This window comes from Bos indicus, chromosome 25, assembly GCF_029378745.1.
Source record: "Bos indicus isolate NIAB-ARS_2022 breed Sahiwal x Tharparkar chromosome 25, NIAB-ARS_B.indTharparkar_mat_pri_1.0, whole genome shotgun sequence".
NCBI lineage: Eukaryota > Metazoa > Chordata > Mammalia > Artiodactyla > Bovidae > Bos > Bos indicus.
The window spans coordinates 18,085,894-18,113,206 of NC_091784.1; the positions used below are offsets into that span (position 1 = coordinate 18,085,894).

The 27,313-nt window shown below is 42.2% G+C and overlaps 1 protein-coding gene across 8 annotated transcripts in view; it reads left to right on the forward strand.

The window, feature by feature from the left end:
* Positions 1-27,313, forward strand: part of TMC5 (transmembrane channel like 5) — a 79,194-nt gene that overhangs the window by 1,696 nt on the left and 50,185 nt on the right. For 2 of the 8 annotated variants that reach the window (XM_070779727.1, XM_070779730.1), the window contains exons 2-5: positions 11,288-11,414; positions 13,252-13,476; positions 22,227-23,040; positions 26,416-26,576. In XM_070779727.1, coding sequence (XP_070635828.1) covers positions 22,283-23,040; positions 26,416-26,576 — 919 coding nt within the window. In that variant the 5' untranslated portion in view covers positions 11,288-11,414; positions 13,252-13,476; positions 22,227-22,282. Of the gene's footprint in view, positions 1-3,377; positions 3,478-3,894; positions 4,047-4,621; positions 4,772-11,287; positions 11,415-13,251; positions 13,477-22,226; positions 23,041-26,415; positions 26,577-27,313 lie in introns of those variants that run through there. The other 6 variants (XM_070779729.1, XM_019988353.2, XM_070779731.1 and 3 more) reach the window with 6 other exon arrangements.

Below are 27,313 nucleotides of genomic sequence, written 5' to 3' on the forward strand. Positions count from 1 at the left end.
CAGAGGGAAAGGTGTCACCTGGCATCCCGCTGCCCATCTAGTATTCAAAGAGACAAAGGCAGGATCTGTTACCATTTTTGTTACACAAAGGGGTGCTGAGTCCTTCCTGCTTCAGTTGATTCCCATGGCAGCAGATGGGCTTTGGGGAGGATTTCAGGTAGCAAGAACAGTTATGTGGTGGTTGTTCTAGCTAGAGCTGCATTCAAATATCATCTTAAAGTGATTTCCAGCTCTGGGACTTTGGCAAGTCACTTTGCGAGCCTCAGTTCCATCATCTGTAGAATGGGCACAATAATAGGACCTCATAGAGTTGTTGAAAGGATAATCTGAACTGTCTCAAAAACATTTTGCACAGTGTCTTGCACATGATAAATGCCAGCTGTTGCTCCTATTATTGGATGTGTGGTGCTCTTTTCTATTCCTAGCCTTAGGATCTGCTGATGTGCAGGTAAAACTCTTCAAGGAAGAATAAATAAAGTGCCCTTTCCTTGACCCCTTCTCATCTTGAGAGTCTCCTGGGATTTTCACCCATCAGATCCTTGAAGAGCTTTTTATTCTGATAGATCAGGTGTTTCCCTTAAGTGTTCCAGGGCAGTTTCTGGGGACAGGAAAGCTGGCATATGATGGGAAGACCACTGTGCTCTCTGCCTGGGGAACTCCATCCTTTGATGTGGGCACTTGGCGGGGGCGGGGATCCTAGCCTTTTGGTATAATCAGTCATCCTTTTATAATCAGAGTCATTAATTTGTTCTGTGCTAGACACTGTGCTAAGCCCCAGCTCTAGTCATCGATGGAACCTGGGCTCCAAAGCCAGCCTGTCTGGGTTCCAGTCCTGCCTCTGACATTTTCTAGCTCTGTGACCTCTGGCCAAGCTACTTGAACACTCTACTTTGGCCACCTGATGTGAAGAGCCAACTCATTGGAAAAGACCTGATGCTGGGAAAAATTGAGAGCAGGGGGAGAAGGGGGCGACAGAGGATGAGATGGTTGGATGGTATCATTGACTCAATGGACATGAGTATGAACAAACTCTGGGAGATAGTGAAGGACAGGGAAGCCTGGTGTGCTTCGGTCCATGGAGTTGCAAAGAGTTGGACATGACTGAACAACAATAACTTCAAAAGATTCATCTGTAAAATGGGATGATTTTAATATACATAAATCACAGGGCTGCCATGAGGATTAAATATAATTAACATATGTAGGATAAAACCAATGTGATAATAAATGTTAGTCCCTTATATAGTTATAATTATCTCATTTTATAGCAAAAGAAACTGAGGGAAATTAATAAAGGGTCAGACAAGACTGAAGGGACTGAGCACGACCTAAAGAATTACTGATTTGTCCTTCTTTTACTTAGTCCAAATTCACTCTGCTTGCTGCACAACAGGCCGATGAATCCGAGAGATGAGATGTTGAGGCAAGGAATACGACTTTATTCAGAAAGCCAGCTGACAGAGAAGATGGCAGACTAATGTCTCATAATAGCCATCTTGTTGGGGTCTGGATACCAAGTTCTTTTGTAGAACCAGAGAGAGAAGTGGTGAAGAACAAAAGTCAAAAGGCGGAATAGAGAGGGAGAGACAGTAAGGAAGTAAAAAGGGCCATCAGTCTTGCAGAGCATCTCCAGGAATGGCCAGCCTTTGGAAGGCACGTGTTAATCTCTTCTTTATTTCAGCCTGTGAGCTGAACAAAGGCACTTTAGTCCAATAGTCAGGCAGAGGGGCACAGTCCTCAGAGGCAAGCCATTATGTATGATTATAATAACAACAGCAGGGAAAAGTGAGTCAAAGAAACAGTTCCATAATGGAGTCAAAATTGGCTCTTCTCTGCAATACTTTCGTCCCGGACTCCAATTTGCTTCAGCTCTATACTGCCTGGCAGGAGCCTGCAGTCCAGTTCTTCCTTGAGTCACATGCTGCCAGGTACTGTCCCTTACCCTAGGAATGAGGGTTCTGGAACAAATAAAGCCCTCTTCCTGGAGATCACCACCTAGCTTCTCTCATTTTTAGTCCTTTCCTCGATCAGACAATTTGTAAAGCCTGTCTCTCTCTAAACAGGAGAAAATTCTCCTTGTCTTTGGAGAGCCATTATTTTGTATTTATTGGGGGGGATGTTAATAACATATCAAAAGCTGGAACCAGTAGCTATGGTCCCCCAATTCCCTTGTGAATTATAAAAACAGGACTTTCTTTTTTTCTTTTAAATGATTCAGATTCAGATACCATAGGAAACTTGTTATGGCATTTGTAAAAATATGGAGATCTTACCCAGCCCTGGATCATTTACTTCTTTCTTTCTTTCCATATGAATAAAGAGTCTCCCTTTTACACCTGGGGTTTCCCTTGTGGCTCAGCTGGTAAAGAATCTGCCTGAAATGCTGGAGACCTGGGTTCAATCCCTGGGTTGGGAAGATCCCTTGGAGAAGGGAAAGGCTACCCACTCCAGTATTCTGGCCTGGAAAATTCCATGGACTGTATAGTCCATGGGGTCCCTAAGAGTTGGACACAACTGAGCGACTTTCATTTTCACTTTCACTGTCTAGACCTGACTGTTCCTGGAGGGTTAGCATTCCTGTGGTGGGAGTTTCTTTGTGGGAACTTGAACCTTCAGTGGCTGTTGCTAACTTGACTATTAAAATGGTCTAGCCTTTCTCAAAGATTAACCCATTAGTGAAAGTGAAAATTTGTCGCTCGGTCATGTCCGATTCTTTCATGGATTGTAGCCCACCAGGCTCCAGGCAAGAATACTGGAGTGGGTAGCCATTCCTTTCTCCAAGGAATCTCCTTGACTCAGGGACTGAACCTGGGTCTCCTGCATTGCAGGCGGATTCTTTACTGTCTGAGCCACCAGGGAAACCCTTAACCCATTTAGGTCTTACCACACTTTCGGGGGTAGATTATATTGTCCCCATTCTGAAGATAAGACAGGGGAAATTGAGTTTCAGAAGGATACACTTGGTTCAGAGTGGGTAGAGTCATAAAGTGCTGGAGTCAAGATGTGATTCAAGTCTGCCTTGAGTGTGAGCTGGTTCCACACTACTCTATGTCCCTGAAAGTCAGACCATCATAATTACGAAGTTAAACCTGTAAGGTCTGAATATATTGCCCCAGGGGCTGAATCTACAGGACAGAGTGGCCAGTGCCTGAGGGTGCCTAGTGGAGCAGTCTGTTCCAGAATGACCTTCTTATAAAAATGAAAAGCTAAGCTTTCTGGGGAAAAAACCAAAACCAAAAACAAACAAACAAAAAAACTAACTTCCTTATAGTGTCCAAGAAATCAAATAACGTGTAGGAAGAACTTTGATCTTTTATTGCACTGATGCTGAAAGAACATTAATGAGAGGGTGGGGCTGGCATTCAGGAAGAAATAAATACACAAAGGCCCTGAGTTAGGGCTCTCCCCACCTTCTCCTCAAACCCAGCTCACAGAGGCCATGGTGCAGCCATGAAGTTGGAAGTCAAGGACTGATCTGTATGTAATGGGTGAGACCCAGTTATCCATTGGCTGACAAGGGGGGAGAAAATAACCAGGGTGGCATAAAACTGCCATAAGCTGGTAGGCCATCCTCTCCCTGGGAGCTCAGAGGCATGACCAAGAGAGCAAGCAGGGCTATGTTTAAGGCAGAAAAAGATGGGTCTTATGAGTTAGTAAGAAAAGAGGACCCTCACTGTCTTTGCAGATTAGAGAGGAAATGCCTGCCTATTCCTGAAAGATGGGGCGCAGGTAAGAGAGGGCACTTTGAAGAAGGGTTGGGGGTGGGTCACAGAAATGATGTGGAATGCTTGGGAACGAGTCTTGGGAGGGGCCAAAACTGGGGCTGTTCTGTTGCTTAGCACCAGATGCTGTGTACAGAATAAATGCACAATAAATATTTGTGAGAGGAAAGAATCACTATGGAGAAGTGGGAGGCAAAGCAGTGTGCTGGCTAAAGAGAAAACTCTAGAGCTGTCTGCCTGCACTGGAATCCCGGCTTCCGGGGTCCTCACTGGGAGACGCTGGGGGAGGTGGACCTTTCTGGCTTCAGCTTGCTTGTCTGTAGGGTGAGTAGTGTGTTCAGAGCTCCCACTCCCATGTGGGGCTGTCAGGGCTAATCGGAACATAGGGGGCCCTGTCGGCACTCAGTAAATGTTACCTCTGACTCTTCCTTCTCATCCTTCCCTTCTTCCTCTGATAACAACGATGATGATGATGATGATTAAAATTCAGGCAGAAAGGAAAGAGTTTGAATTTCATTCTATCTGTAAAAGTGTGACCTTGAGCGAATTACTTAACTTCTCTGGGTCTCGATGTAATCATCATAAAATAGAGATAATAGTACCTCTTCATAGGTTGCTTGAGAATTCAGTTACAAATGCATAGCATGGTGCCTGGTGCTGAGTTAAGCTCTCAACAAAGGGTGCTGTCTTGATGTGTTTTATTAGTTATTGTTGCTATTTTACTAGATTGCTTCTGCACAGATTGGCAAACGGACCTCCAATGGAGTTGGATGTCAAGGGTGGGGTTTAGAGTCCTCTTATGCCAGGAACGGTTCTCTCCTTAGAGGCAGGGTCAGGTTGAACTTTCTGACAGTTCAGTGAGTCATATGATAGATCACGTTTGACAAGAGGTCCCGGAATAGAGTAAAAGGAGACTGTACTGCTCAGGTTATTCCCAGCCGCTGAAGGTTCAATGTTCCCAGAGACACCTACACGCTGATGGAATGCTAATTGTTAGGCAAGGTCATTTCTAGGAAAGACACTTTATTTGTAGGGAAAGAAGAGACTGGGTAAGTCTTCTGGATTTTTTACAAGCCCAAACAAACAAGTTCTGCTTTCTATGGCATTTGAATCAGGGTGGATGGTTTTTAAAAGAAGGAAAGAATGTCCTATTTCTATAATTCAACAGAAGAACTGGGGACAATAGTTACTGCTTCCAATACTTCCTGTTTTTGCATCCCCAATAAATGCCAAATAATGACAAGGCAGACTTTTCTCCTGTGGTGGAGGGTTGACTTAGAATTGTCTGATGAGGGGAAAGACCTTAAAAAGAGAGGAGCTAGGTGGTGATCTCCAGTAAGATGACTTTCTTTGCCCCTAGAACCTCCATTCCTGGGGTGAGACGATGATATGTGGGAGTGTAACTCAGGGATTGTGGGCTCCTGCCTGCCAGGCAGTCCGTACTCAGCCAAATGGGAGCCAGAGGACAATTTAGTAATCCTGACCTGTCTTTACTGAAAATGTTGATTTTTAGTTCATCATGGATTCTTGTATTTTTCCTACTTGAAAAAATATTGCATTAAAATGTTATTGATCCTGCTTACTGGATCTTTTGAACTTTTGGATACCCCTTGAACCTTAGATATGCAGATGACACCACCCTTATGGCAGAAAGTAAAGAGGAACTAAAAAGCCTTTTGAAGAGAGTGAAAGAGGAGAGTGAAAAAGTTGGCTTAAAGCTCAACATTCAGAAAACGAAGATCATGGCATCTGGTCCCATCACTTCATGGGAACTAGATGGGGAAACAGTGGAAACAGTGTCAGACTTTATTTTGGGGGGCTCCAAAATCACTGCATATGGTGACTGCAGCCATGAAATTAAAAGACGCTTACTCCTTGGAAGAAAAGTTATGACCAACCTAGATAGCATATTCAAAAGCAGAGACATTACTTTGCCAACAAAGGTCCATCTAGTCAAGGCTATGGTTCTTCCAGTGGTCATGTATGGATATGAGAGTTGGACTGTGAAGAAAGCTGAGTGCTGAAGAATTGATGCTTTTGAACTGTGGTGTTGAAGAAGACTCTTGAGAGTCCCTTGGACTGCAAGGAGATCCAACCAGTCCATTCTAAAGAAGATCAGCCTTGGGTGTTCTTTGGAAGGAATGATGCTAAAGCTGAAACTCCAGTACTTTGGCCACCTCATGAGAAGAGCTGACTCATTGGAAAAGACTCTGATGCTGGGAGGGATTGGGGGCAGGAGGAAAGGGGGACGACAGAGGATGAGATGGCTGGATGGCATCACCAACTCCATGGACGTGAGTTTGAGTGAACTCCGGGAGATGGTGATGGACAGGCAGGCCTGGCGTGCTGCGATTCATGGGGTCGCAAAGAGTCGGACATGACTGAGTGACTGAACTGACCTGAACTGACCTGAACTGAATGTGTATCCCAGGCCCGGATCTTATTCCCTCACCCGGCTCCTGGCCCTGCTGCAAATTGACCTGAATCTAGAAACTTCCCACGTGTAACTTCATACTTACTCAGCATGGGCAAATAGATGACCATATTCAAAATGTGAATGCTGGACAAGCAAGTTGAAAAAGAGGATTCTCTTCCCTAAGAGGAAGGGCCGTTTATGATACTGCACTTCACTCTGTATTGGCTGTGTTTCTTGGCCAAGTTACTTAGCCTCTCTGTGCCTTTGTGTCCTTCTCAGTAGAATAAGGATAATAATAGCATCTATTACTAAGGCTATGGTGGGGATTTAATGGGTTAACACCTGTGAAGTTCTCATAACATGTCTGGCATATACGTACTTGTTGTTTTGTTCTCATTGGTTTCAGTTTCTCTTTTCCTGTCTGCAAATCTGGAATAATACTTAGATTGTGTTATATAATGTTTGTTTAAATAGGCCTTATAATAGGACTGTTATATTATACAAATCTGAATTAGTCTAAGAAGTAAGCTTCTAGTGCCAAAGGTGGATGAAGCTCAACCTTTACTGGCCCCTCCTGCCTTTCTGACACCCAGTGGTAGAGAAGAGGAAGATCCCCAGCCTCAGAGGGGAGAGGCACCAAGTGTTAGCGGAAGGAGAGCGTGGAGACCTTTCCTCCTGTGGGCCTCAGCTCTTGGTAAGGGGCAAAGCAGAATATAAGGTCTTACCCACCACAAGAAAGTTTATTAATAATGACCAAAGAAAGAACAGGTCAGAAAGGATCGGACATGACTGAGCGACTGAGCTGCACACAAAGAAAGAACAGAGAGAACACCTCAAGAGAGGTGGGCTAGGCCAAGGGAGGCAAATGGCCCTGGAGGACTGGGGTGCCTAGTTGTTAAGGCAGGGTCATTTGCATAATCCAGAGGGGTCATTGATTGACAGCCTTGACTCACAGCTGCAGGTTATATAACAAGATCCTCTAGCATGCCTGGCCTTGCCATAGTTCTGTCTGTTATAATTAGATGTATGTATTCATGGAATATTTATGAGCAGTTAATGAGTCCAATAGCCACCAAAGGTTACTTTTGTACTGGATTAGTGGAAGGTGTGCGCATGTGCTAGAGTAAGGAAAGTCCTCCAGTCCACTGGTAGGGGGTTTTCTCAGCCCCCTCACTATTTTTGGAGTACTGGTGGGGGCATGTGAGGGGCTGGGCTGGTACACTGCTTGGTGGGATTGGGTGGCTATTGGGCGGTTAGCTGAAGGGGTGGCCTCCCATTGCTCTCAGCCAGCTTCCTGGCTGTCACTTAAGTTTATCATTTTTCCCTGCTCTGGGCAGGATTCTGAGCACATTGACAGTAGGGGAGGGGAAGAGGCGGGGTCTCCAAGAAGTGGGGTCCCTCTTTGGGCAGCAGAATCACCCACTCCTCCCAGTGGGTCTTTGCAGGTATAGGAGCCATGGTGGCTCCTTGTGTTGGGTCCAGCTCTCCCAGAAAGGGATCCTTGTTCTTCTGGGAAGGGCTGGGGCAGTCAGCCAGGCAGGAAGGCATGCAACTCTCAAACATCTCCTTTTCTCCTTCCACCTCTCTGCCTGCTCCTTGCTGATCCGTTCCCTGGCTAATTCACAGTGATTCTCAAACCTTCGTGCACGGAACCTGATAAAAAGGCAGCTTCCTAGGTCCCACCCCAGACCCACTGAATCAAAACTTCTGGGGATGGGACCCGAACTAGGGTGGTCTTCCTGGGACTGGCAGGTTTCCAGAACATGGAACTTTCAGTGCTAAAACTGAGAATGTCCTGGGGAAACTTGGATAAGTTGATCACCTGATGATCCACGGGTCCCCATCTCCCTTAGGCTCCTGGGTGACTCTCCTGGGCATCCAGCTTGATGGTCCCCAAAACACACAGATCAGCGATGCTTTAAATGTTGAAGTTCCTTTAGGCTCTATGCTTCACTGTCTTTTCCTTCCCTAGACTTGCACTGGTAATCCCATAATCACTCATGGTTATCTACATTAAAGTTAATGAAGGGTTAGTCACTCAGTCATGTCTCTTTGACCCCATGGATGGTAGCCTGCCAGGCTCCTCAGTCCATGGAATTCTCCAGGCAAGAATACTGGAGTGGGTTGCCATTCCCTTCTCCAGAGGATCTTCCCGACCTAGTGATTGAACCCAGGTCTCTTGCATTGCAGGCATATTCTCTACCATCTGAATAAAATTAAAAATTCAGTTCCTCAGTTGCACAGTTGCACTAGCCACATTTTAAGTACTTGCTAGATACGTGTGGTCAGTGGTTGCTCTATTTGACAGTGTAATATAGAACTATTCCATCATCATAAAAAGTTCTACAAGCACACCTCAATTTATATTGTGTTTTTTTTTACAAATTGAAGGTTTGTGATCACGCTGTATCAAGCAAGTCTATTGGTACTGTTTTTCCAACAGCATTTGCTGACTTTGTGTCTCTGTGTCACATTTTGGTAATTCTTGCATATTTTAAACTTTTTCACTGTTATTTTGTTATGGTGATCTGTGAACAGTGATCTTTGATGTTAGTATTGCAAAAAGATTGACTTGTTGGAGGCTCAGATAACAGTTCCCATTTTTAGCAACTAAATATTTTTAAATTAAAATGTATCCATTGTTTTTAAAGACATAATACTATTGCATACTTAATAGACCACAATATATATAAACATAAATTTTATAGGCACTGGAAAACAAAAAAAATTCACATGACTCACTTTATTGTAATATTCACTTGGTTGCAATGGTCTGGGACTGAACTCAGAAAGTATTAGTCTCTCAGTCGTGTCTGACTCTTTGCAACCCATGGACTGTAGCCCGCCAGACTCCTCTGTCCATGGGATTCTCCAGGCAAGAATACTGGAGTGGATCGCTAGTCCCTTCTCCAGGGCTACCTCAGTGCTACATGTAGCCCGCTAGACCATTCTTTGGATAGATTTTTGCCATGTCACGGTGATGTCCTTCATAGGATGAAAATTCACGTTCATTTTCTAGTCTTTGACACTTTCTTATGTGCTTAACAAGCTAAAAATCTTACATTCTTTTGGGATTCATAAAATACAACCACTGTTCCTTGGGAATTAAGTAAATCTTTTAAAATTTAGTAAATTCCTTGTTGAAAACTTGAAAAAATACAAGATGTTTTGTTATTTTTTTTTTTTCCCCTTCTATTCATAGCAAACCAAATCTTATATTCTAAGGGCTCCAGTGTGTGGTCTTGAATGTGCCTGAGGCAAAGGCAGAAACAGTTTCTAAAATAATTTAGTTCCGGGAGAAGACTCTCATGGGGTGCTAGCTAACAGATATTTAGTTCCGGGATGAATTAGTTAAACGGGTGACTGAAGGATTTTTCCCTCACATGCTTTAAAGAGATTGATTTCCTTGGTTTTATTTCCTTGTTCTGCGCTTTCCCCGCAGATAAAGGATTCTAAGATATTTGTTTACAGTGGCTTCAATGATGACAGCCAAAGTAATCATTAAGCTAACATGACCAGCCCAGAAGAACAACAAGGCACTTGTGAGCAAATAAGATCTACGTCTCTGCTGATACGTGGATGTGTTTGAGCGTGTGGCCTCATGCCTGGACAACCGCTCTCAGACATGTGGCGGTCTTCGTTCTTTGTGTGGGAATTGACTTCCCAAGATCAGGTTCCTGAAAGGAATCGAAGCTTCTAGAACTGCGATTATGAGGGTTTGGCTCAAAAGAGATGCCTGGGAATGAGCAGTGTCTTCTTTTTGAATTCCTTTTCCTTCCCTTTCAGGAATTCTTAGAATTATGGCTGGTATTTCGAATGCATGTGGAGGGAAAGACGAGAGTATGTAATTATATTATTTGTATAATGTCCATTGTTTCCCTAAATATTGTCATTTGCATTCCACCTTCATACTTGTTACCCCCATTTTGTACTATGAATGTTATTATTTATCTTTTTTTTAACTTAATAGATTTATTTTAAAAGGAAATATGTCATTATTGTAAATGGAAAATTTGTATCACTTGCTTGTAGATATAGGTGACTATATAGTCATATTTATTTTATGAACATTATTATATTTATTTACCTTTATATGTATTTATAGACATATATGAAAAAAGTGAAAAGTGTTAGTTGCTCAGTCATGTCCAAGTCTTTGCAGCTGCATGGACTGTAGCCTGCTAGGCTCCTCTGTCCATGGAATTCTCCAGACAAGAGTACTAGAGGGGGAAGTCATTCCCTTCTCCAGCGAATCTTTCTGACCCAGGGATCGAACCCAGGTATCCTGCATTACAAACAGATTCTTTACTGTCTGAGCCACCAGGGAAGCCCATAGACATACATACACAGAAGGAAAACCAAACCATGTTATTAAATTCTAGATTGTGAAAGAAGCATCTCAAAAGCTACATTCTGTATGATTTCATTTATATGACATTTTGAAAAATGCAAAACTATTGGGATGGAGAACAGACGCTTCTTGGGCTAAGGATGGGAGGAGGGGTGATTTCAGGGAATGGCAGAGGGGAGTTTAAGGTGATGAAACTGTCTGTATCCTGACTGTGTGGTTGTGCATGGGCTCACAGAACTATATATCCCAAATATTTTGTTGCTTGTTAATTTAAAAGTGAAATTGTTAGAGTCTAGTCATAAGTTGTAGCCTCATAAAGGTTCTAACTTGAGTTTTGCTCTCTCCTCGTTGAAAAAGAGACAATGGCCCATTCAGAGAGTTGTTGAAGAATCATTAGCACTAATGGAGATGATGTAGTTATTAACCTGAATCATTGAACAAGAAATAAAAAGGAAGGAGCTATCGCTGGGAAATAATAAATAATAAAATCTTGTTATTTTCCATGAGGAAATTTCTCCTTTCTAGAATCCCTGTGATGATCTGAAACCCTCAGTTTATAAATGGAATGTGTTTGTGGCCACAGGGGACCCAGGCCTGAGAAGGTCTGAGTGAACCTTTCCCCACTCCCCACTCTCCCAGGATGGTCCAGCAGATCCCAGTTAGATTGGTTTGCCCTCCCACTGGCTGCCAACAAGATAGGCTCCAGACAATGCATGTGATGAATGAGAACTTTGTGAGACAACCTTCCTTCATTCCTTCAACAAATATTGAGTGTCTCCTTTGTCTCCTGTGTGCCAGGCGTGGTGCTAGATCCTGGGGAGATACTGAACAAAATAGAACAACTCCGACCCTCACAGAGCTCTCAGTCAATGGAAGACACATTTTGAACAATAAGTGCACACAATGAATATATAATTACAAATTGGTAAGTCCTGTGGAAAAGGGGGCAGGATGCTATTAGAGAAACACAAGGAGAATTGTTTGGATGAGGAGGAATAAGGAAGGCCTTTCTGTGAAGGCAGATTTGAAGCTGGCTCCTTAAGGATGAGGAGTTAACCAGACCAGGAGTGGAGGGAAAAGCATTCTAGGTGGAGGGAGCAACATGTACGAAGGTCATGACCCAGGAAAACAGGCCAGGGTGTTTATAAAAGTTTGGCAAACTACCCTCCATAAATGCAACCCCTGTAATTGAGAATGATTTTAAATTATTGAAAAAAAGAAGATTGAGCACTGAAGAATTGATGCTTTTGAACTGTGGTGCTGGAGAAGACTCTTGAGAGTCCCTTGGACAGCAAGGATATCAAACCAGTCAATCCTAAAGGAAATCACCCTGAGTGTTCATTGGAAGGACAGATGCTGAAGCTGAAGCTCCAGTACTCTGGCCACCTGATGCGAAGAGCTGACTCACTGGAAAAGACCCGGAAGCTGGGCAAGACTGAGGGCAAGAGGAAAAGGGGGGCGACAGAGGATGAGATGGTTGGATGGCATTGCTGACTAATGGACTTGAGTTTGAGCAAACTCAGGGAGATAGTGAAGGACAGGGAAGCCTGGTGTGCTGTAGTTCATGGGGTCACAAAGAGTCGGACGCGACTTAGTGAGAACAACAAGAAAATGAGAGCATGAAGAGTCCCCCCGCCAAAACAAGTGAAGACTGAGCGAGCGTATGCCCCTGCTGCCTGGCTCCCAGCAGGCAGGTGGTATTATGTCTCAGAAGTATTGATACATCCCTTCACTTCCTAATCATACAAAATGTCCACTTCTTCCTCTTTAATGAAAAGATCTCACCTCTGTTTCCCTTTCTTTTCCTTTTTTCCTGCAAATTTTTCTTTATATCATGAACTTAGAGAGCTGGAAAAGCCCTTTTTTAGATCTCCTGTGTTAATATCAGTTTAACTCAGCCATTCTCAAACTCAGGGATGAGGTGGGGAGGAGGAACGGCTGATTTATTTCCCAGTGGACTTTGACAATGCCTGACAAGGTACCACAGACTGGGTGGCTTACCAGAAATGTATTGTCTCACAGTTTGCGGGCTGGAAGTCTGAAACCAAGGTGTTGGGAGGGTAATGGTCCCTCCTATACTTATAGTGGAAGGATCCTTGCTTGCCTCTTCCAACTTCTAGTAATCCTTGGCCTGAGGCAGAAGAACACCAATCTTCATGGCATCCTCCAAGTGTCTCTTCACACACTCTTCCCTGTGTGCATGGCTGTGTCCAAAGTTCCCCTGCTAACAAGGACAACAGTCATACTGGACCTCAATGACCTCATTCTAACTTGATTACCTGTTAGATCCTATGTCCTAATAAGGTCACAAACTGGGATACCAAAGGTTAAGTACTTCCGTATATCTTTTATTAGGGACATAATTCAACCCCTAATAGCGGTCAACATATAAACAATATGAAGTGGAAAATCACCAACCAAATTTAGAATCGTGCTGGCTTCTGGACAGAGAAAGGGGGAGGGGGATAGTGGTGGAAAACTGGGTTGAGGGGAAGCTTGAGAGCTTCCATTTTACCAGTCATGCTTTATTTCCTTGAGAAAATAAGCACAAATCTGGAATTAACATGAAAAAGATTAGTATCTGGTAGTATTTATTCTTTCGCTCTCTGTACTTGATTGTTGTCCATTTTTTAAAAGTCGTAAGAGGAAAGAAAATAAGAAGGCATTGAACTAGCGTGTCCTTCCTTCACAGGCACCGGTAAGGGGTGTGGTGTGACACCATCTCTTATAGAAGTCAAAGTCCTGTGTCATCTGATTTTCAGGATATATGGCCTGCAGTCAGCAGCTGGGAATTTTCAGACTTCAGACTCACGTTAAGGACTATAACCTTCTGGAAATCGTCCCGGATCCAGCTTCTATCAACAGCCAGTGGGAGAGAAAACACACATCCATCCAACCCTGTAGTTCCAACAGCATCTGCACGCCAAGTCGCTGTGTGTGAAATTTGCACTCGTTTGGGACAAAGTGAGAAAAACAAGGATAGAGACGTAAGTTTTTAAGAAGGTTAATCTATTCGATGAAATGGACTGTTCTTCCTTTTTAGATTGGGATTTTTTTCCTTTTAAAAACTGTCTATACAATGTTTTATGAAATAACAGTGATCGTAGGTCATGGTAGCTGTTGTTGCTTTTAATGTCTTTAGTTAGCAAAATAAAATGTAGCACCCCACCACCGCCCCAAAAAATAAAAACCTGAAAAATTCGGTTGATCTAAATCAAAATGATGGTGGTTCTTTGGAACTAATTAAAAATTTCTACAGACTCACTTTTTAATAACTTTGGGGATCTTAAATTTGTATGTACTATATACCATTTATAAGCACGTCAGTTTCATTTAGGTTGAAAGGTTGTCTTGTGTTTAAACAACAAAATTCACCTCATTAGAAGACAGAACATGCAGCTGAAATGAGAATTTGTGGCCTCATTTTGCCCCTAATGGGGTGATGTCCTGCATTTGGTGGTGGTCAAGTTAACTTTTACAAGGCTCTGTCCTCTCTTCCCTTGTCTTTCAGGTAATAACTGGCCTTATTAGCAAAATTAACCTTTGTGCAGTTTACGACTGCCTCGTGATTCTAGCGTGGGGTTGGGCAGGAGACGGGAAAAGGAGATTAGAGAGAAGAGCCGTACAAAGCTGGCTGTCTTCTGCTGGAACATGGAGATCTAGAGCATTCCTTTTTAGCTCCATGATATTCCATTATGCAGGTGTGCTGTCACCGATTTGATCCATCCCTTGTTGATGGGTTTTTGGATTGTTTCCATTTTTTCTCATTACACATAAAGCTTGGCCTTAATGACTCCATGTCACTGTTTTGTGAGGTCATTTTGGTGGCTGCAGAACAAAGATCGTGGGTGACTTGCTGTGGCTTATGCTGGTTTAAGTCTGGGAAATATAAGAGGCAGTAGAGATCCAAATACATAGCCTGCCTGTGACCTTATCAAGATTCTAGGATTTAGTTTATCCTTTGAACATTATTGGACTAGCTAAATGCAAGGTTGTTATGATCATCCATTCAAATCAGGAGACTTGCAAGATCAAATAGGGAGCCTGCAATTAACAGATTCAAAAGACATATAATTGTGTGGGAATGTGACTGAAAACCAATGAAATAGTGAAGTAGGAAAACCTAAATAGATGTCAAAAGGAGGACTCAGAATTGATGAATCAATGGCCCTTATTGGGAAGATACTAGAGCAACAAAACTTAGAGGCAAAAAAATATATAATATACTCTATAAAATCTAAAACCCATATTTTATAATAACTATAAATGCAGTATAACAATTAAAATTGTACACCTGTAACTTACATAACTATAACTACATCAACTATATTTCAATAAAAAGGAAAATGTATATGTATTTGAGCTTCTTCCAAGGCACAAAGAGAAATTTTTCCTTGGAAAAGACAAGATGTTTGTACCTCTAATAGTCAGTAGGAAACTATGAGTAAATTTCTCAGAAGACCACTCCCACTTAATTTCCCTGTCAGCTCAAGACTATTTCCTTATAGTTATTTCCTCCTCTCTCTTTCCTTTGAGTCATTTTCTGTGGCTTATCTCTTTGCTTCCTTAGGGATTTGAGGTTACAGCACATTGGTGCCTGGTCTGTGAAAAAGACAAGCACACTGACAAACTCCTGTCAAATGACGTCAGTAGAACAGAGAATTGTACCAGCAGATTGAAACTCATTATTGGCTGATCACATATAGTGTCTATCTATCCATATTTGTGTTATATGAATATATTCATGAACTTACATATTCATAAATACATTCATGAATACATATATTACATATTCATAAATACATTCATGAATACATATATTAAATGTATGTGTTGTATGAATAAGTATGTTCATACAATACATATGCACAAACACACAGAGATAAACAGGTAAATAAGTGAATGATTGATAGATAAGTAGACGGATGTTATATGTGATCAGCCAACAGTTCATTCATTCATGAATATATTCACAAATATATGTATTCATATACTAAACAAAGATATATTTGTCAAAGATTCTAAATGATCTTGTATTGTCAGGCTAGGCTAGACTCTGCTGCATTAAGAAACAAACTCAAAATCTCAATGGCTTAACTTCTGAAAGTTTATCTCTTGCCCATGAAATGCTATTATGGGTTACTGGGGGTGGGTTGTGCCCCATTTAGTCACGCAGTCTATGGGTGAAGAGTGGGTCTCCATCTGAAATGTCACTGGTTGCCATGGCAGCAGAAAGGCACTAAAAGGTTGTGTTTTTGACTCTTAAATTCTTTTGCTTGGAAGTAACACATGCTAACAAAAATAGCCCAATGCCACTGCCTTTATGGAAGGGGGTTGCTCATCTCACAGTGACCTGCAGGGACTCCAGACCTCCCCCCAACTCTCCCCACCCCCAGCCCCAGCAGCTCGTCCTGGAGTTGCTGGAGGGTCTGAGCTCTTTGCTGGTGACCCTGAGCTGTATTTTGTGGTCATCTGATCCCTTTAGAAGGTCCTCCTGACACATTTTTTTTTTTTCCAGAAATTCATCCTGGGGAGAAGCATGGACTTCTTGGAAAACTGACATACTTCCTTTTTTCCCAAGAAATGAGTATCACGTAACTTGTATGATTCTCTTTCAGTCTGCACTAAAAAGAAGCTCACACCAAAATTTAGTTCTCATTTACAGTCACTATGTCAACTGAGGAATTTGCTAGAATTTCTTTTCCTTCTACTTTATTATAAAGGATTTCTATTTTTAAAAATGTCCTAGTTGAATGCCTGAATTTTTAAAAATTGATGTATAAGTTGCTTCACAACATTTTATTAGTTTCTATATATGAATTCATACACACACACACACACACACACACATCAGTTCAGTTCTGTCGCTCAGTCATGTCCAACTCTTTGCGACTCCGTGGACTGCAGCACACCAGGCCTCCCTGTCCATCACCAACTCCTGGAGTTTATTCAAACTCATGTCCATTGAGTCAGTGATGCCACCCAATCATCTCATCCTCTGTCGTCCCCTTCTCCTCCTGCCCTCAATCTTCCCCAGCATCAGGGTCTTTTCAAATGAGTCAGTTCTTGCATTGGGTGGCCAAAGTACTGAAGTTTCAGCTTTCAGCATCAGTCCTTCCAATGAATAATCAGGACTGATTTCCTTTAGGATGTACAGGTTGGATCTCCTTGCAGTCCAAGGGACTCTCAGAGTCTTCTCCAACACCACATTTCAAATGCATCAATTCTTCTGTGCTCAGCTTTCTTTATAGTCCAACTCTCACATCCATACATGACCACTGGAAAAACCATAGCCTTGACTAGATGGACCTTTGCTGGCAAAGTAATGTCTCTGCTTTTTAATATGTTGTCTAGGTTGGTCTCACACACACACACACACACATATTCTGTTTCAGATTCTTTTCAACTATATGTAGCCTATACATATAATGAATAAAGTGGAGTTGCTCAGTTGTGTCTGACTCTTTGCGACCCTATGGACTGTAGCCCACCAGGCCCCCTCATCCATGGGATGTACCAGGCAAGAATACTGGAGTGGGTTGCCATTTTCTTCCCCAGAGGGTCTCCTTGGGTCCAGGGATCAAACTCGGGTCTCCCGCATTGAAGGCAGACTCTTTTACCATCTGAGCCACCAGGGAATTCCATGTAGCTTATTATAAAGATATTAACATAGTTCCCTGTGCTATACAGTAAGACCTTGTCATTTATCTATTTTATACATAGTATTTTGTATCTGCCAATCCCAACTCCTAGTTTATCTTTCCCCCATACCTTTCCCCTTTGGTAACCATAAATTTCTCTGTATCTGTGGGTCTGTTTCTGTTTTGCAAATAAGTTCCTTTGTATCATTTTTTTTTTAGATTCCACATGTAAGTAACATCACATTTGTCTGTCTCTGTTTGACTTACTTCACTTAGTATGATAATCTCTAGGTCCATCCATGGAATGAACTTTTGTTGTCCACCAAGCCTTCTTTCTTGTGAAACCTGCCAGGGTTTTCATTACACATAAATCAAAATAGTGGTAAATAATATCTTCTATTCAGTGAATGTTTCCTTGATGCCAGTTCTTTATGTGCCCCATATTGTTCACTCCTTCCAACTCTATGAGGCATTATTAGTCAGCATTGGATAGATGAGCAAATAGAATCAAAGAGATTAAGTGATTTGCCCAAGTCCACACAGCTAGCAGATAGAAACTAAACCCGATGCCAAGGGCTTGATTCCTAACCATTTCATTGCACAGCATCACATAGTCAAATCTCTTATGATTATGTAGTGGGAGTGACAAACAGACTCAATGGGTTAGATCTGATAGACAGAGTGCCTGACGAACTATGGTTGGAGGTTCGTGACATTGTACAGGAGGCAGTGATCAAGACCATCCCCAAGAAAAAGAAATGCAAGAACACAAAATGCTTGAGCAGGCCTTACAAATAGCTGAGAAAAGAAGAGAAGCAAAAGGTAAAGGAGAAAAGGAAAGATATACTTGTCTGAATGCAGAGTTCCAAAGAATAGCAAGGAGAGGTAAGAAAGCCTTCCTTGGTAATCAATGCAAAGAAATAGAAGAAAACAATAGAATAGAAAGGACTAGAGATCTCTTCAAGAAAATTAGAGATACCAAGGGACAATTTCATGCAAAGATGGGCACAATAAAGGACAGGAATGGTGTTGACCTAACAGAAGCAGAAGATATTAAGAAGAGATGGCAAGAATACACAGAAGAACTGTACAAAAAAGATCTTCATGATCCAGATAACCATGATGGTGTGATCACTCGCTTAGAGCCAGACATCCTGGAATGTGAAGTCAAGTGGGCCTTAGGAAGCATCACTACGAACAAAGCTAGTGGAGGTGATGGAATTCCAGTTGAGCTATTCCAAATCCTGAAAGATGTTGCTGTGAAAGTGCTGCACTCAATATGCCAGCAAATTTGGAAAACTCAGCAGTGGCCACAGGACTGGAAAAGGTCGGTTTTCATTCCAATCCCAAAGAAAGGCAATGCCAAATAATGTTCAAACTACCGCACAACTGCATTCATCTCACATGCTAGCAAAGTAATGCTCAAAATCCTTCAAGTGAGGCTTCAACAGTACGTAAACCAAGACCTTCCAGATATTTCTAAAGCTGAATTTAGAAAAGGCAGAAGAACCAGAGATCAAATTACCAACCTCCACTGGATAATCGAAAAAGCAAGAGAGTTCCAGCAAAACATCTACTTCTGCTTTACTGACTATGTCAAAGCCTTTGACTGTGTGGATTACAACAAACTGTGGAAAAATCTTCAAGAGATGGGAATACCAGACCACCTGACTTGCCTCCCGAGAAATCTATATGCAGGTCAAGAAGCCACTGTTAGAACTGGACATGGAACAATGGACTGGTTCTAAGTTGGGAAAGGAGTACATCAAGGCTGTATGTTGTCACCTTGCTTATTTAACTTATATGAAGAGTACATCATGAGAAATGCTGGGATGGATGAAGCACAAGCTGGAATCAAGATTGCTGGGAGAAATATCAATAACCTCAGATATGCAGATGACACCACCCTTATGGCAGAAAGCAAAGAAGAACTGAAGAATTTCTTGATGAAAGTGAAAGAGGAAAGTGAAAAAGTTGGCTTAAAACTCAATTTAGAAAACTAAGATCATGGCATCCGGTCCCATCACTTCATGGCAAATAGTTGGGGAAACAATGGAAACACTGAGAGACTTTATTTTCCTGGGTTCCAAAATCACTGCAGATGGTGACTGCAGCCACGAAATTAAAAGACGATTGCTCCTTGGAAGAAAAGCTATGACCAACCTAGACAGCATATTAAAAAACAGACGTTACTTTGCCAACAAAGGTCCGTCTAGTCAAGGCTATCGTTTTTCCAGTGGTCATGTACGGATGTGAGAGTTGGACCATAAAGAAAACTGGGCACTGAAGAATTGATGCTTTTGAACTGTGGTGTTGGAGAAGACTCTTGAGAGTCTCCTGGACTGCAAGGATATCCAACCAGTCCATCCTAAAGAAATCAGTCCTGAATATTCATTGGAAGGACTGATGCTGAAGCTGAAACTCCAATACTTTGGCCACCTGATGCAAAGAACTGACTCATTTGAAAAGACCCTGATGCTGGGAAAGACTGAAGACAGGAGGAGAAGGGGAAGACAGAGGGTGAGTTATTTGGATGGCATCACCGACCCGATGGGCATGAGTTTGAGCAGGCTCTGGGCATTGCTGATTGGCAGGGGGGCGGGGCTTGTTGCAGTTCATGGGGTCACAAAGAGTTGGACATGACTGAGGGACTGAACTGAACTGACAACAGATGATTCAATTCAGATAACGTGTCCTGTCCTCGCCTAGTTTTTGCTTTCATCCACTCAGATGTTCTGTGATGCATATGTGAGAAAACTGGTAATGTTTGTGAGCTAGAGCCATTCATTTATTTTCAGCTAGTATAATTAGAAGGAAATAGAAGGGGAAATAGAAAGTTTCACGTTATGGTTTCTGGTTTAGAGCTTTCTCATTTTCTTTTTCTTTTTAAGAGTAAGAGGTTGTATATTTATAGAGAGGTACACAGTTCTTACTACAGTCCATGAGGTTGCAAAGAGTTGGACACAACTGAGCAACCAAGCATGCACGCATCCACACAGTTCTTATGTGTCCTTGATGTGCACACACATGCCACCATGTAGCCACCACCCAGATCAAGAGGAGGACATTTCTAGAATCCCAGAGGCTTGCTCACTCATCTTGTTTCCTGTCTCCTCCCTTCCCCAAGGTAATCGCTATTCTGACTTCTAGTTCCATTATTTAGTTTGCCTGCTCTTGAACTTTGTATAAATGTTATACAGTCTGTAGTCTTTTGTATCTGAATTGCAATCATCATTGCCTCTGTGAGATGAATCCATGTCATTGCATGTCACAGAAGTTCCATCTTTGTTACTGCTGTATAGCGTTTCATTGTATGAATATGCCACAATTCATTTACTTATTCTACTGTTAGCTTGTTTGCAATTTCTGACTCTTATGTAAGAAAAGCATCTATGAGCACTCTCATTACCTCTTGGTGGACATACTTCTTTCTCTTAGGCTGGTATCATACCAGGTTTTATTTTCTTAGATTTAGTAGGCACATTTAGTTTGTTAGATGTAATAGTAATAGCTAAGGTTTTAGTAGGGCACAGAAATCCTAAATCTTAAATATATATTAATTTCCAGTCTTACAATATAAGTAAATCAATGAGTTCATTTTCCATGTAATGAAAAATAAGTTGCCATAAAGCCCAGCATTTAGCCTTTCTAGCACTCAATTTGTGTGAATGTTTCTGTTTGTAAAACTCAGCATATTCATTGAAATTCTCTTTCATTTGTGTACGAGAAAAACCCAACTCAAACAACTGTAAGTCAAAAGGAGAATGTAATGACTCAAGCATCCAGTGGCTGGCTGCCTTCACGCATGGCTGGATTCAGGTGCTTAAACGATGTCGTAGCATTTGATCCTTCTCTCTGTTTATCTCTTGGTTCTGTTGTCTTTGCTGTGGGCACTACTCTCAGGCAGGCCTCCTTCCCTGGTGACCTCTGGCAGCTTCAGGCTTATAACTTTCTAAGTCCCAAGTCCAACCAAAAGAGAGAGCTCTTTTTCAACATTTCTGATAAAACTCCCAGAATTGAGTCTTACTGGCTCTGACTCAATCACTGTGGCCAAGAAGCAAATAATTCTGATTGGGTCACACACTTACACCTGGCTGACATGAATTGAGAGGGAAAATGTTACTACAAAAGAGACAGGTGGATGCTGGACAGGGACACAAATAATGAAAAACTTTCTGCTATGCTGAAAAGGTTGTAGATGACAGTGGCAGAAGGTTAATTCTTTAGCTCTGATTACTCAAAAAAAGTCTAACCCTTTTCGTTTTTATATATAGAGAAATCTGTAAACATTGGCTGAACTTTAAAAGTGGTCTACTTGCTTCTTTCAAAAGTATCACCATTTATCTAATCATGCTGGCTCAAACTGTGAAGTTTATTTCTGATTTTTCCTTAGCTCTCACCCTTCCCATATTAGGTCAGTCCACAAATCCTATTAATCCTTTCTTTAAATTTTCTCCCCTCCTTGTACTGGAGTTTCAGTTTCAGCATCAGTCTTTCCAATGAACATTCAGGGTTGATTTCTTTTAGGATTGACTGACTTGACCTCCTTGTAGTCCAAGGGACTCTCAAGGGTCTTCTCCAGCACCAAGAATTGAAATCATCAATTCTTTGGCCCTCAGGCTTCACATCCATACATGACTACTGGAAAAAAACCATAGCTTTGACTAGACGGACCTTTGTCAGCCTAGTGATGTCTCTGCTTTTTAATACGCTGTCTAGGTTTGTCATAGCTTTCCTTCCAAGGAGCAAGCATCTTTTGATTTCATGGCTGCAGTCATCATCCACAGATGGTCCAAATGGCACCCCATCATTTCCACATTCCAGTCCACGGAAGTGGGAAGACTGAGAAAGGGAGGAATACCCCTACTCTTTTACAGCACAGCCCAGAAGGAATATACACCGCTTCTGCCCACATCTCATTGCCCACTCTCATGGCTGCACCTAGAGGCACAGGGGGTTGGGAGATATAGTCTCTATTTTGGACAGTTGTGTACCTAACTAGGAAGGGAAAAAGAACAGATACTGCAAGGTAACCATCAATTATTGCAGGGAAGACAGGGACAAAAATCTGACGTTTTGTTCCTTTTGTTTTTCAGATAAAGAAAGAGATTGCTGAATAAATGCAGATGCATTTTAATGCTCCAGAGTAAACATGTCTGCCTACAGGAATAGCGCTTATGAGGAAGACCCAGATTACCCTGACTATTCTGGGTCTCAAAACCATACTCAGAGGTATTTGAAATCTCCAGGTCCTCTGAACAACTCAGATGAACCCAGCACCAGGAGCAACCCATACCCAGCAGAGTCCAGAACAAGTCCAGACTATCTTGGGTCTCTAGCAGAACCAGATTATCCTGGATCTCAGAGTAATCCAGACTACCCTGGCACCAGGAGCCATCCATACTCTGCAGGGACAGACTATCCCAAACCTTTGGCAGAACCAGAGTATGTTGGATCTCGGAGGAATCCATACCAACCAGGCTCATCTGGAGACCCAGACTACTCTCAGTTTCAACGAAATCCTGATTTTCCTGGTTCCAAAGGCAGTGGAAACTACACAGGCTCCAGAATAAATCCAGATTATCTCGACTCCTTGGGAGAACCAGACTACCCTGGAGCTCAGGAAAACTTGAACTCTTCTGGCCCCAGGGCCAGTTCAAACCATCCAGGCTCCAGAAGGAATCCGGAGCATGCTAGCCCCAGAGTCAAGGCATACATAGACTCTCTGGGAGAGCCTGATTATCCAGGTGCTGAGAGTCAATCTAACCATCCACACTTTTTTGGAGAACCAGACTATCTGGGTGCTGAAGACCATCGGAACTCTCCAAACTTTTGGGGAGAGCCTGATTACCCAGGTGCTGAGAATGGTCATGATTATGGCTCTTCAGAGGACCCGGAAATGGCCAGGCAGTAAGTGCTGGAATCTCCTTCCAGTGGGGATGGGAGATGAAGGTTAGATCATTAAGTCAATTAATGTTTAACTTAATTGGGATAAGGACACATATGATGATGATTTCCATGATCTGGATTTATGGTGAAACTTTCACGCCTACCTGTATACCTCACCTGGGCCTTGGATTCTCAGCCTGAGGCTTCATGCTCTTAACTGATAATCTTTCATCACTTCTTGCTTGAATAACATCCTTCCCAGTCTCTTATCTCTTCCTGCCTAGTCCCTGCAAAACATTTAGATCGCACTGTTTTGACCCTGCTACTTCACCAATGAGATTAGGGTTAAGGTGATAATTATGAACCCAAACCTTTTAACCAGAACTATATCAACAGGAATGCACTTTAATCAAGAAAATCTTTTGAAAAATCTACCATGGAATCCATTTAACCCAATTATTTTTATACAAGGTGATTGAGCCACTTCTGACTTTTTCTACTTTCATCTTTATTTTGCTGAAATTATTGCCAGAATTGACCACTTTCCATGTGTAGAGCAGATTTGGCTCCTTGATCTTCTCCATTGCTGTTGCTTTCATCAAGTTTTATTGATTATAGTTTTTGCCATTGTTAGGATTCCTCTAAGGAAGTTTCTTTAAGTCTAATTTTTCCTGATTCAGATTCTGTAGATCTAAATTTTGTCAAAAAGATTTTAATCTTCCAACAGTTTTAGTCATTGACAAATTTTATTAGGTACAGTTTGGGCCATTAACAGTGTTAACCTTGGGTGACAGTTCTACCAAATCTAATTTTTCCTGCTTTAAGTTTCTCAACGTTCATGTTGCCAACAGCATGTGATTATTTATTTATTTTTCAGGCTATTTTTGACCTGTAACAAATTTACTATGTGAAATTCTAACCAATGTGAGTTTTATTTTGTATGTACTATTTCTACTAGTAATATTTATGAATTCAACATAAATCCTTCAGGATAGGCTTGAACAGTATGTGAACCGAGAGCTTCCAGATGTACAAGCTGGATTTAGAAAAGGCAGAAGAACCAGAGATCAAATTGCCAACATCCGTTGAATCCAAAAAAAGCAAGGGAATTCTAGAAAAACATTTACTTCTGCTTCATTGACTATGCTAAAGCCTTTGACTGTGTGGCTCACAGTACAGTGTGGAAAATTCTTAAAGAGATGGGAATACCAGACTACCTTCTCCTGAGAAACCTGTATGCAGGTCAAGAAGCAACAGTTAGAACCAGACATGGAACAAGGGACTGGTTCCAAATCAGGAAAGGAGTACATCAAGGCTGTATGTTGTCACCCTGCTTATTTAACTTCTATGCAGAGTACATCATGAGAAACGCTGGGCTGGATGAAGCACAAGCTGGAATCAAGATTACCAGGAGAAATATCAACAACCTCAGATATGCAGATGACACCACCCTTATGGCAGAAAGCGAAGACGAAGAGGCCCAAAAACCAAAATATTAAAAAAACCTAGAAGCAATATTGTAACAAATTCAATAATTACTTTAAAAATATATTCAACATTCAAAAAACTAAGATCATCGCATCTGGTCCCATCACTTCCTGGCAAATAGAAGGGGAAAAAGTGAAAATAGTGACAGATTTTATTTTCTTGGACTCCAAAATCACTGCAGATTCTGGCTGCAGCTACGAAATTAAAAGACACTTAGTCCTTGGAAGGAAAGCTATGACAAACCTAGACAGAATATTAAAAAGCAAAGACATTTCTTTGCTGACAGAGGTCCATCTAGTCAAAGCTATGGTTTTTCCAGTAGGCATGTATGGATGTGAGAGTTGGACCATAAAGAAGGCTGAGTGCCTAAGAATTGATGCTTTTGAATTGTGGTGTTGGAGAAGACTCTTGAGAGTCCCTTGGACTGCAGGGAGATCTAACCAGTCAATCCTAAAGAAAATCAACCCTAAATATTCATTGGAAGAACTGATGCTGAAGCTGAAACTCCAATACTTTGGCCACCTGGTGTGAAGAGCCGACTCACTGGAAAAGACCCTTATGCTGGGATAGATTGAGGACAGGAGGACAAGGGGTGACAGAGGATGAGATGGTTGGATGGCATCACCGTCTCAGTGGACATGAATCTGAGCAAGCTCTGGGAGATAATAAAGGATAGGAAAGCCTGGAATGCTGCAGTCCACAGGGTTGCAAACAGTTAGACATGACTTAGTGACTGAACAACCAGAAACAAAACTATGGGATTTGGGTGTGTAGTGGGATCAAATGTGTTCAGAACCTAAAAAGGAGGATTAAAAGGACTAGGCCAAAATGTCCTCCTTGGTCTTATCCCCCACTGCCTGATTCATTATTGAAAATATACCTTTGACCTGTCACTCCCTTGTTCATTACCCTCCATAGTTCTCCATAATCTTTGGGAGAAGGACTCCGCCACTTCACTTACGATATCCTAAGAATGAGGATGTGCTGGGCCAATGTAAGATGCCAGCCAGAGCCCAGGCTGACTGGCCTCCTCCCGCTTCTGCTATCCCCTCCCTGTTGTTGTTGTTTAGTTGCTAAGTCGTGTCTGACTCTTCTGCGACCCCATGGACTCTAGCCTGCCAGGCTCCTCTGTCCATAGGATTTCCCAGGCAAGAATACTGGAGTGGGTTGCTATTTCTTGTCCAGGGAATCTCCCCAACCCAGGGATCGAACCCACATCTCCTGCACTGGTAGGCAGGTTCTTTACCACTGAGCCACCTGGGAAGCCCATCCTCTCCCTATCTCAACCCTATACTGTAGGTCAGTGGTTCTTAACCTTGGCTGATGCTTATAATTACCTAACTACCTGGGAGGCCTTAAAAATCATACAAATACCTGGGCCCAACTTTCAAAGCTTCTATTTAGTTGTTTGGGGTGAGGCCTGGGAATTGATATATACATAAAATTGAGAATCTTTGTTCCAGGTTAATTGACTTCCATAGCATTCCTTTTATATGTTCAGCACTTTCTGGTCAGCACTTTACTTGTGCTGTTCTTCATCTTTGGATGCCCTACTCCTAACTCTTTATGTATGGATTTATCCTTCCAATCCCAGGGCAGCTGTCTCTTTTCCATGTAGACTCCCTTCAAACTCTCAGCCCAAATTTTCTCTTTCCTGTGAACTCATTGGACCTGACTTCTTATATTCACCAGTTGCTACTTGTATTGTAATTGCTTATGGTTGTGTTTAAGAAGCTCAACCAGACTGTATGGAGGGTCAACAACCCATGTCTTTGTCTTTGTGTTCTCTTCCCCTCGCCCATGCATGGTTGGCATTCAGTGGAATGAATGGATGGGTGGATGGGTGGATGGATGACTGTCCTTACTGTGCTACCAGATGAATACTGATTCATCATTTTGGGATTGCAGAATGCTCAGCAGAACATCTTCAGTCCAGCCCCCGTTTCACTATGAGAGTGTCAGCCCCTTGGGCGTCCTTGGGAGAGAAGATGTTGATTATCCTGAAAGCATTGAAATGAAATCTGTGGGGATGGCAAATCCGTATCCAGGTGCTCCTGGCAATGGCTATGGTAAGCATTTGTTAAGAAGAGGATCATTTCCTGGGAAGAAAATAAAATTCACTGGGCTTGGGACCAGTCATTAAAGATCAGTGAGGGAAGTGGTTTACCCCTCTTCCTTCAAACACCCACTTTACAAGGGCTGAACCCTGAGGGTGTCGAGAAGAGAAGCAGTATCATCATTTATCTGAGCACTTTGGGCAGGAGTGGTGCCCGTGTGTGGAGGCTGATGGTCAGGTTCAAGCCCATGGTGGTTATGTGAGAAAGATGGTCTTAGTATGGCCAGATCCTCAGATTTTTCTAGAGAAGCCAGAAATCTGGGTTTTTACATGTTTCAAAATAACTTTTAAAATGAATAAATAAAATTCCTGTGCTGAGCAAACAAAACAACTGGTAGACTAGATTCAGTTTGCTTGGCTGCCAGTGGGCAGCTTTAGTTAAGCCCCTCCTAAAGGTGTTCACATGGTCAGCATTTGTATTTTTGGAACCTGCTAGGGACATGGAGAGTTAGAAGCAGCTCTGTCCTCATGGTACTTAAAGCCTAGATGAGGAGGTGACAAGAGCACATGAAGACTAAAGAAAATGAGCAAACAGATGGATAATATGTGAAAAATCACATCATTCTCAGAATCTGCTGTGTGTAAAGGTTTAGCTCTGGGAGGTAAAGATGATTCTACCAGTCTTCTGAGAGGAAAAAGGGGGACTTTTCTGATAGAGAAAGCCAGCTCGTGGCACAAGTCGACGTTATA